This window comes from Corvus cornix, chromosome 3, assembly GCF_000738735.6.
Source record: "Corvus cornix cornix isolate S_Up_H32 chromosome 3, ASM73873v5, whole genome shotgun sequence".
Lineage (NCBI taxonomy): Eukaryota > Metazoa > Chordata > Aves > Passeriformes > Corvidae > Corvus > Corvus cornix.
This window is the reverse complement of record NC_047056.1, coordinates 32,593,358-32,604,525: the sequence shown is the minus strand read 5'-3', so window position 1 is coordinate 32,604,525 and position 11,168 is coordinate 32,593,358. Positions and strand designations below refer to the sequence as shown.

Genomic DNA, 11,168 nt, shown 5'->3' with positions numbered 1-11,168 from the left:
CGGAGTCTTAAGCCTGTAGCACCTTTGGCTTTCCCGCTGCCTGGCTGTGCAGAAGGCTCACCCCTCTCCTGCTCTGGCAGAGCTGGGGAAGCTGCCGATTATTTGCACCAAGAGCATTTCGGTTTGACAGCTGGTTAAAAGTAATACTTCTTTTTTAGCCTACGAGAACTAGGATAATGGATAACCCTTCCAGAAAGGACCATCTTTCATTGGTAAGACCCATTAACAGGTTTAGCTGAATTTTATCACACTAGCAGGAGCTGCTGACTGTAGATTTCAAGGAGCAGGACTCTTCTTCCTCTGTCTGTCCACATTTGCCAGCAAAAGGGAACATTTCCATCTTCAGTTCAAAAACACTCGTACAAAAAAAGGACAAACTCCTCTCTTACCATCTAGAAAATATTTTTTACTCCCAAACTTTCTACATTTAATGGCATGATTAAAATCTGAATGAAGAGATACAAAATTTTCACAGGACTCCTGAAGCAGAATATTTTTAAAGAGCCCAAAAGATTTGTGCATTGTTTTTTCCTCCCTTTAAAAATATAAGACAGTTCTGTTAAAATTCACATTTACTGTGCCAGTAAAAAAACCTTAATGCTTTGGTTAGATTTCTGTAATAAAAGCCCATACTCTGGATATATTTCAGTTTGGAAATCACATGGACAAATAGCGTTAATAATGTATAAGTTTGAGAACCCGGCCACAAAGAATTATGTGACAACATTTTAGCATCAGTTTTATAATTTTGGGGTATTTTTTGCAGGATTGAAACATATTTCACCTTCATTCTGAAGGAATTTGCATTGCTTCAAAGTGAGGGGAGGGAGCAGGTAGGAATTTTCTCGCCTTCCAAGTTTGCCTCAGCTACAAACTGCTGCAGCATCACTGATCACAAAACAGGGGGCTCGGGGTTTCATTTTTGAGTAGGCTGGAAAAATGCATATTCAAAGTTGTTTATTAGGAATCAACTAAAAAATTAAAGCATTTGATTAAAGCAGATTTGGCTGGGGAAGGCGGGAGGCAGTCCGTCCACCGCCAACAAATCACTTGCTCCATTATCTGTAGAAGGAAAGTAGAGTTACGCTGTCGCAGGGAGAGAAAACGGTGGTGCCCTGCCCGAGCAGGTGAGCCAGCACGGGGCAAAAGAGAATCTGTACCCTTGCAAATTAATTTAAAAATTGTATTGAGGCTTACAACAAGGCAATGCAAGTTTTGAGGGCATATACTGGCTTTATTTAGGGTCAACAGAAGTACATGCGATTGTTTGGCACTTGTTTTTGCCCTAAGGCAGGAGAGCAGGAAAAACAATGAGAATCCCTTCCCTTCCTTGGCCAGAAAGTTTTCTTTTAAACTCCTACCAAGTTTTTCGAATTGCAGCTAATATGCACAGATCTCAGTAAGTAGATGGGCTGTAGAATGCTGTGCCTGGTTCAAAAGCCTCTGTCCCACCAAACCCTGAAGCTTTTAGAGAAAACACACGTAACTAAAAGAATTTTAAGCTGTTATAGGAAGTGATTTAAAAAATAGCCAAATTATATATTTAGTATTTTCCCTGTGAGTCAGTCTAGAAGTACTCACAGTTAAAAAGTGACGACTATCACCAGTCAGAGAAAGTTGTCTGAACCCGTGAAGTTTAGAGCGTCGTTTCCATTCCCGTGCCTTGCCTTCAACCATCGTGGCAACACAAACGGTGAGGATTTTGTTACCACAATATCCTCAAGCCAAAGAAAATGCTTTTTCATGCTTCATTATCTAGGGACTGTATTAAAAAAAAAAAAAAAAGAAGAAAAAAGAAAAACACTACAGCTATTTAGGTAAGTCAGTACATTAAACCTCATGGAGGGAAGCAACGCGCGGGAGTACGTTTCATCTTTTCATTGAAGAAACACTTCGATGGCCACAAGTGTGTGCTGCACACATACAAACCATCTCTAGATAAACCACAAAGTATAAAGAATATTTTGAATTATTTTGTCACTAACAGCTAAGTTTTGTTTTCCCTTCCCTTCCGAAGAAGGACTCCTTCGAAGTCTAGTTTTATTTGAGAATCTACAATCCTTGAAAATCTTAATGTTGGCGAACAAATGGTGAATCTGCCTGGAGCCACAGCCAAAGCTCATCAGCTGCACAGATTGCAGCACTGCAATATTAGCCGTCTTTCAGTCTTGACGATACTTAAAACCATCTTAACCACACATAATATTCTCCCATATGAAAGCCTACAGAAAAGGTCTGCTGCTAGAAAACAGAGAGTTCTATGCGACCGGAGATGCTAACACTGACAGAAGGAAATGTTTTCAAAATATCTCTACTAACACAAAAAACCCACACCGCAAACACAGCAAATGATGATTGAAAATTGTTATAAAGAATAAAACAGTGAAAAAGATAATTTTGGCTACATACAAATTACCGCTGATGTAGGAAGATAAGCAGAATAGCTTAGGCACCGAGATTCACGTGGTTGCTGCACAACTTCAGTTGTACCTGGGCAGATGATAAGTGTAATGAAACATTTAAATTAAGGTATTTTTCCCCCCATCAAATTGGTCCTGCTGTCTCTGTTCCAGCCTTCTAATTTAGCTCTACTTCCGTATTCCCATTGGGCTCCGCAGTGCTGGTCTCGTTCCTAGGATAGAGCAGCCTCAAACAGGAATTCTGGGTATATCCTGCAACAAGCATCTAAACCAGGTCTTTTTCAAAGGTTTTGCTAAGACTATTTTTTTTTTTAGAGAAACATTTAGTCCATAAGAGAAATACCCAAAAGATTTAGGATTATTTCAATTTTCCTCTGTAGTCCAGACAGCTTTGATGTGTTACCAGTAGTTTGGACATTTTGACTGCCTACTGTAACACTGACAGCCAGTCACTACCCGGCCAATGCTTCAGATTAAGTTGTTGCCTTCTGCTCTACTGTTCTCAGAGAGACTGACACATAAGAGAGTGAGCCCAGGAGAGCTCCTTGGAGTGAAATTAAGCCTACAAAGGGAACTGTGTACCTGCACAGATATTTGCATGGTAGCAAAATTTCTGGAATTCAATAGATTGATTCTGCAAAAGCCTTTGGGGAAGTAAAAAATAATTAAAAAATACCTCTACAGAATGAGCGAGAGCTACACACAGAGAAATGCTTTCAAAACACAAGCATTTAATTTTTTTAAATGTTAAGTGAGATGTAAATATGTATGGTAGCAACAAAGTGCCCAAAAGCATACTGAAAACATATTCCATACACAGTTAGCAATAGAAGTCTGTACAAAAGTAATAAAGTTACACATTATAAAAAATACTCCATAACTATAATTTAAAAGAGGGAAAAAAGACAAGGGAATTGATTTCTCAGTTCATATAATTTATTGCAGTTAGCACACAGTTTAAAAATTCACCAACACACCAATAGTACAAAACTAAACAGCATTATAAGTTATTCCCTCCTCAGGAAAATAAAACATACTATGATTGTCAAAGCTAGATGTCAGTCTAAGTTTTAGAACAAAAGAAGAATGTGAAACTAAGGAAAGGAAAAAAGCAATCACTCACGAGGACCACAAAAAAATCCAAGAGAAAGTCCATTTTCCTCAGACACTGATTGTCTTTTCTAAATTAAGAAAAGAATGTAGTTTTAAACCTAGAAACTATTCAAGTAACTAAAGATAACGCTCCAAGGCCATTTTCACAGCTTTTTTTTTGTTTTAAATGCCATTACAGCCAAATTAACACACATTTGACCAAATATTTCCAAAACAGTCCAGCAATACACAATGGAGTTTTCCATTCAGTATCTTAAGCACAAAAATAGGCTATGTTTACAGTAGTTAAGGCGATCAAATTTTAAACAAAAGCAGAGGAAAAAAAAAAGGAAAAAAAAAAAAAGGAAAAAACAGCAAACGTTTTCCATGCTACTCCCATAGACCTTATTTGTAAGTGCAAGACAGGAAAACAAACACTGTGCAAAATGCTTTTGACCTGCGTGTTGGTCATTAAAACCACACGTCAGGCTGCAGTCTCTGCTGCTTGGATACGCATAGTCCTTCCCCGGCCCCCCGGCCCCCTGTCACTCAGGCCTGCCCAGGCCTTTCAGCCCGGGGCTTTTTTTTGCTTTTTTTTTTCAGTCCACAGCCTCTTTTCAACGGGGGGAAAAAAAAAGAACGACCTATTGTGGTGGAGTGGTGCAGCAGGAATCCTACAAATGCTCATCTGGGGAAATGGACGCACCTCAGTTGGAGCTGGCGTGGGGTCTGTGCAATTAGAAGGGGTCTGGGGTTAGTAAATGCACACCGCACATGCAAATCTCGAAGCCTGGTTGTAAACATTCAATTTTTTTTCCTTGTTAACGTAGCTAAATCGGCGACTCGTAGCTTAAGTTCTTCTCAACTTAAAGACAGTGGGAAAGTAAATTTAAATTAGATAAAATAAAAACAGTGCATTTCTTGTCTTCATAACACTGGCATTTTCAACGGTGTCAGGTTTTTTTCCTAAGGAAATTAAATAATTTTCAACTCACTCATTAAAGTTATACAATGCAAACAAAGACAAAAATATACTGAAAATCATGCATTTCTGTAGCGTTAATATTTACTTTTCAAGACTCAACTAAGAGCATCAACACAACCTGCCAAGTTCTTTGATACCTCCCCCCGGCCCATGTAATCAATTACAGTATACAATAACAGTAATTCACATTTTTTAAACACACAGTTCATCACTGCTGAAGCTGCAATATCCTTTTTCATCCCAAGCAAACCTTCACGTAAGACAGAGTCCCAGTGATCCCAGTGTACTCTCAGGGTTTTTGTTTTATGTTTTTGTGTTGGTTTTTTTGTGGTTTTTTTTCCAGTGGGAACTGTCAGAAATCCAGAAGTTGCCATAATAAGTTTTAAGTCAACCGCTTGTTTAAAAATAGATAATCCAGCATTTCAGAAATTTTCCATTTGGGTCTAAAAGCATTCAGGTTTCCAACAGCTAGAAAGGACTCATGCAATTATAGAAATGTAAAGGAACTGACAAAATTGGGAGAGGATTTCTACATTCAGATTTTAAGAGGGAAAAAGATCAAGAGTTTAAAAGAACGCAGTGTTTTGGGGAGAATAAAGCCACATCCAAATTTTTTGAATTGGAGATTCCTTAGAAGTAAAGTATCCGCTGGCTTCTATTCCAAAAAGGGGGAAAAATACGCTCCGCAATTAGTTACTTTGTCGGATTACCTCTACAGTTCATTTTTATTGGAGTGCTAAATTAGTGAAATATTCATGCTGCCTTAAAGTGCAAAAACAAGCTAATAGCCAAACTTTCAGTTCAAGGAAACAAGATTGCTTTTAGACTGTACCACAACTATATAGATTTATATATATATTATTTATATATATAAAAATTTTATTTCCAAAGTTCTTGTGAGCTATCTTCTAAGGTCCAGTCTCTGACAGTAGGTAAGCTCAGTGCTTCGCTTTTGACAGACAATGAGTTCACCAACTCACAGTGAAACTTCCGAATGTGTCTGTAAAGGTCTCCGGACTGTGTGAACCTGCGTTCACACCACTTACAAGCATGAGGCTTCTCCCGCGTGTGAACCACTGCGTGGCGGCTCAGGTTGTGGGAGTACTGGAAGCTCTTCCCACACTGGGTGCAAGTGTAGGGCTTTTCACCTGAATGAGTCCTCTCATGACGTTTCAAGGTGTACATGCAAGAAAAAGTCTTACCACACAAGGAGCAGGTCGGGACATTGACATCAGTAGCAGGCTTGCTGCGGATCCCGTCCTGCTCTCGAAAGTGCGTGCTTAAATGAATTTGCAGGATGTGGGGACTAGGAAAGACCTTGTTGCAGAGAGGACACATGAAAATTTGGCCGGCGGGGCTAAGTATGTTTGACACGTAAGGGAGCAAGCTGCTGTCCATGTTTCCCTCCACCTGGACTCTCTCATTCTCTGGAGTTATCATTTCATCATCGCTTGCCTTGTCCTCTCTATCTAGCTCCCTCAAGACCGAATCTTCCCTCATCGGAGCCAGGTGGGCCGGCTCGTACTGTACCCTGTTATTAGTGCTCACACTTTCCTTCACAGTGCTATGTTCCATATCATAGTCATTAGTGCCAACATCACTCTCATCACAGGAAGCCTCTTTCTCCACCTTCACCTGAACCAGGCTGTTTCTAAGCATGTCCTGCGAAGAGAAATAAGAACTGTTCAAATTTTCAACTCCTGAAAGGCTGGACTTGACAGACAGGTCCAGCACGCAGTCAACATCTGCTGAATCCCTCACGGAGGTGACAGACCTCTGGGACAAAGACTCTGTTGAGCTGCAGGGGCTGGCTACTGTTTTTCCAGCTGCTGCTGTGTGCGTCTCTGCCTCTCCGCCAGTCTGGGGAATGCCTGCTGAGTCTGAGGGCAATCTCATCCACATGTTCCCAGGCTCAGCCGCCAAGTCCCTTTTGCTAGGCAGGATGTTCAATTTTTCATCTTCTCCGTCGTCTTCATCGCTGGGCAAGTCTCCTGGCATGTGGCTGCTGCCGTCGGAGAGGCTCTCCACTTTGTCTGAACAACTTGAGGCGTCTTCCTCCTTTTTTGTACTGTCTGCCTCCGTGGTTGCTTTCTCTTTCAGCTTCTTTTTGCAGACTTTGACAATGTCATACATGTGGAGATAACTGGCAGCTGCTAGCACGTCTTCAATGGGCAAGTCTTTGAACTGGAGCTTTCCTTCGTACATGAATTCAAGCAGGAGAGCGAAAGCTGGGGCTGTAACAATGTCGCTGTTCAGATGAACAATGTCCCTTTTGTCCAGCTGGTCCTTGTAAAAGAGGTGGAAATACATGCTGCATGAAGCCAGTACAGCTCTGTGCGCTCGGAACTGGGCATCTCCTACCAGAACAGTGCAATCACAAAGAAAACCCTGATGTCTCTGCTCACTCAGACACTGTAGCAAATGTCTACTGTGGTCAGGAAACTCCATACTGTCTTCATAACCTATAAGCAACAAGATTTTTGAAAATTAAATGTAGGTCAGAATCACAGAACTTATGAATCCAAGTAATTCCACTCTAAAAACCTTGTATTTATATTGCAGGAATTCTGGTACTGACACCACGCAAAGATCATTTACCACGAATGTACAATGGCAACTCTTTCCCCGACTGACCACTACAGTTCTGATTTCCTTTCTGTGGTAAATAAGCTGGTTTAGTGAGCGCGTAGGTACATCTGCAATTTTTTTTTTGAAGTATCACTGCTGTTCATAAAATCTGTTCAACAGTTTGGTTTTTTTTTTTTTAAGAGAACTTCCTCCAGATTAAGTCCCTTGGAGGGCAGATCAAAAAAAAAAAAAAAATTTTTTTTTAAACACTAAGTTTGAGAGATCACAGAAGTGGCAGAAAAAAATACCAGATCATCTACCTTCTTTTGAAAGTTAAATTGTAGTAAGAGGAGAGGTTCTCACATGAAGAGATGTTAATATACCCAAATCTGACGGTCTAACATTCATAAACCACAAAAACTATTTACATGTGTCAATTTATATCAACAGCAAAAATGGACATTTTTACAAATTTAGTTCATGTGGTTTTCTTCTTGTAGTAAGTACAGGTTTTTTTTAAGGTTTTAAACCTTTTCCATACTGTACAATAGAACATGATCGTTTTTTGCCAACATGCAGAATATACAAAAGAAAGCTAACAACCAAAATGCCAATGAGCACCACTTCCCCAGTGCAGAAGGACAGAAATTTCCCTCCCCTCCCACACCAGGCAGAGTTAACAGTACTAAGCTTTAAAAAAAAAAAAAAAAAAAAAAAGTCATTCAACCATTCAACTTGAGCATGTATCCAGGTTTAAAAAGAGTATCCCAAGTATGTTCTTACCCAAGTGGTTTTTTATTTGCCTTCCTTGATGATAAAGGCAAAATAAACTTAAAAAAGAAGTAAAGAAGTCAAAACTCAATGGAAAGTAAAATCGTTTAAAAAAAACCTATGTTAATCTATTCTTCTGTGATTGATAGCAATGGTCTCCCAAACCATCTAAGCAGATCGTGACTCTCCAGGCTGGCAGATATTATTGAAAAACCCTCATCCCTTGCAAACCAAGATGTACTAAAACTTACAACACAACCCCTACTATATTCTGTAAAATACCATTGCTAGAGTAAAGCATGAAGATTTACAATACAATCACTTTAAGTGCCCCACAGCCAACATCAATCCTAATCCTTAAGAGGGCTAAAAATAAAGATTGGAGGGCAGCTCACAAGGTAGCTGTGATCAAATTAGGAGGCTGAAAGGACAGAGAGGGACGAAGAAGGAAGCTTATAAACATCTGATCCAGCTGACTGTGGCCATATGGCAGCTGCTGCCCAGATAAAGAGATTAAGAATAGAGGAGTGCGATTACAGCTGTCTGGCCAATTCAGGCAGCTCAAATCTACAAGTTCTAAATTAGTCACAAATACAAAAACTCCTTCAAATAATTATTGTTACGCTAAATAAAAGATTTCAAATGCTACATGCAAGGAAGAAAAGAGGAAACCAGTCAAGCCATTCTCCGGGGTACAAAAGTTTTTAAACACATAACTGATTTCTATCTTTCAGAAGCACTACAGCTGTATGCTACTACATTTCTGAGCTGCTGGATATTTAATCATGAAGTTTAATGAAAGACTTCCCTACAAACACATTTTAGCCAGGAAGGTCCTTTTGTAAAAACGAACACTCTCGTATATTTCACCAAAACCCCTGTGAAGTCATTTAAAAGATGCAAGACAAGAACATAAAGCAAAACTCTCTTTAGGCTTGCCACTAAATCCATTGCAGTTTTGGTCTCAGAAATTAAGAATGAACTTGCTCTCTCCTTCTTCCAAATCAAGACATTCCCACAATATGCATTAAAGTTAATGCTAACAATGTGCCCAAGAACTGATACTCTCCAACTGTAGCCCAAGCCTTTTGACTAAGTCCACTTATCTATTTAATACTCAATTTCATATATTACCTCTAAACTTGGTTAGAAAAGTAATGTGATTTTTTTTCTAAAATTCAATAAACAACACACCAAAACAGAAATATGCTGTATCTAATCTATTGCTACTCCTACCTTTAGTACACATAAACCTGATTAAGTCCTTTCCTCTGAGTCTTGCTGGCTCCAGGTCTGTTAGATCGGTGGAAAAAAAGCAGACTAGGAGAGACAGATGCAAAGTGGAGATGATGTTAGAGAGGAATGAGATACCTTCTCCACACACAGATCTGCACACACTAACTCCCTGTCTGTGTGTTAGAATAAAAGGCTGAGGGATGGCAGGCTGTCAGCTGCTCTGACATCATGTTCAGATGGAAATGCTACCTCCAGCTGTGCTCCTTTTAATGCCATATGCTACTCCTCTACACTCCTGCCACCAGCTTTTTCTTAGGAGAACTTTTCTCTTCTGTTAGTATAAACAAAATACTTCAAAGTCTCTTTTTTTCAAACTTTCTAACAGGGAGGAAAAAAAAAAAAAGAAAATCCTAAACATATGGGGCTCTACTGTATGTGCAGCATAGCAACACTTCTGCCTTAACTTGGAGGACCGCTTTATGTGCTGACAGCGTACCCCAGCCACGGGGTTACCCCAGAAAGCCACACCGGCTCGGTTTTACTGAGCCCAGGGGTTCATTCAAAAGCAGAAATTAACCGGACCTATTTACCACCTCACAGCTCCCCGCTCCGCCGCCGGTCCTTTCAGTTCCAGCGTTTAAGACAGCGCAAGTGACACCGAGCACCAACTCCGGCTCCTTTCGAGCCGCGGAGCAGCTCCCCTGGCCGGGGCACTACAGCGAGCGCTCGGCTCGGCTCGGCTCGGCTCCTACACCGCTCTTCCCGGGGGCTGGGGCTGCCCAGCTATTTGACCGCGGCGGCCCCGGGACGCGGGTCCCGGGCCCCGCAGGCTCCGAGCGGCCCCCCCGCCCGAGCGGGAGCCCCGAGCCGCGCCGGCCCCCCGGTGACACTCACGCGTGTACCCAGCGGGGCGGGTCACCTGCCCGCTGCCGGGCGGGGACAGCCCGCCGCCCCCGGGACGGGACGGGACGGGACGGGCGGGGAGGCGGCAGCGACGGCGCGCAGCAAGTTCCCGGCGGGCCCGGCCCCGCCATCCCCGCCGGGCGGCGGCAACTTTTGGCCGGGGCTGTGTGTGCCCCCCCCCCGGCCCGACACTCCCGGCCGAGGCCCTGGTCCCGCGGGCAGCGCCGCCCCCGCCCGGGGCCGGGCCGTGGCCGGGCGCGCCGGCAGCCGCCCCGCGGGGAAGGAAGCAGCTGCCGGCGCGCAGGAAAAGCCGCCCCCGGGTCACGGCGGCAACAAAAGAAAAGTAACCGGGAGCGTCGCCGGGGCGGCCGGTCCCGCCGCCCGGGGAGCGCTGCCCCCGCCCCTCCGCCCACCCCCAGCCGGACCCGCCGCCAACTCCGCCCGCCCGCGGGGCCGCAGCGGCCCCGGCCCCGGCGCGGCGGGTGTGTGGGGATGGGGGCAGCGGGACTCACACTGCGCGGCGGCCCGAAGTCCCCGCGCTCCGCCGCCGCCGCCGCCGCCCGCCGGCTTCTCTTCGCTCACTTGCCGCTCCGGGATCGTGCCTCGCCCCCGCCCGCCCCCCGCACCCGCTGGCCGCCGCCCCCCCGGGCTCCCCCTGCCGGCGGCTGAGGAGCGAGCGGGGCAGCCGGCGGAGCGAAGCGGGCCCCGCGCTCAGCGGCTCCCCATGGCACCGGCGGGGCGCGGGGGCGGGCGGGGACCGGGGGCGGGCGGGGGCGCGGGGCGCTCGCGCGGCGGCGGCGGCACAGCCGGGCCCGGCTGCGGCAGACAGATGTTCGCCCCCTCCCTCCCCGCTCCCCACTTCGGACTCCGCTCCCTGACTGACAGCGCGGCCCGCCCGCGCCGCCGCCGCCGCCAACCGCCGCGGCGCCCCGGCGCTGACTGACGGGCCGCGGCGGCCGCCGATTGGAGGAGGGCGGCCCGGGAAGGCCGGCGGCGCCGCCAATCGCGGAGCGCGGACGGGCAGAGGGGGCGTGACCCGGCGGGGAGCCGAGGCGGAAGGGGGCGGGGCCTCGCGGGGCCCGGGGCGGGGCGAGCGGCGCGGGGCGGGGCCGGCGGGGCGGGGCGGCGGCGGGCGGCGCGGTGCATGGCGGGACGGCGGCAGGTGCGGCGCAGCCCGGGAGGCCCCGGCGCGG

At 45.5% G+C, this 11,168-nt stretch overlaps 1 protein-coding gene across 3 annotated transcripts; it reads right to left on the bottom strand.

Annotated features, from left to right (window-relative positions):
• Positions 1-3,334: 3,334 nt before the first annotated feature.
• Positions 3,335-10,783, bottom strand: ZBTB18 (zinc finger and BTB domain containing 18). 3 transcript variants are annotated; one of them, XM_039569399.1, is made up of 3 exons: positions 10,488-10,595; positions 9,073-9,156; positions 3,335-6,959 (listed from the first exon to the last, which is right to left on the bottom strand). In XM_039569399.1, the coding sequence occupies exons 2-3, from the start codon at positions 9,083-9,085 to the stop codon at positions 5,377-5,379; spliced, it is 1,596 nt and encodes a 531-aa protein (XP_039425333.1). In that variant the 5' UTR covers positions 9,086-9,156; positions 10,488-10,595; the 3' UTR covers positions 3,335-5,376. The 3 variants fall into 3 exon arrangements, with proteins under 3 accessions (XP_039425333.1, XP_039425334.1, XP_039425335.1); XM_039569400.1 differs by lacking the exon at positions 9,073-9,156 and having other exon boundaries at positions 10,488-10,783; XM_039569401.1 differs by lacking the exons at positions 9,073-9,156; positions 10,488-10,595 and adding an exon at positions 7,849-9,056.
• Positions 10,784-11,168: the final 385 nt, after the last annotated feature.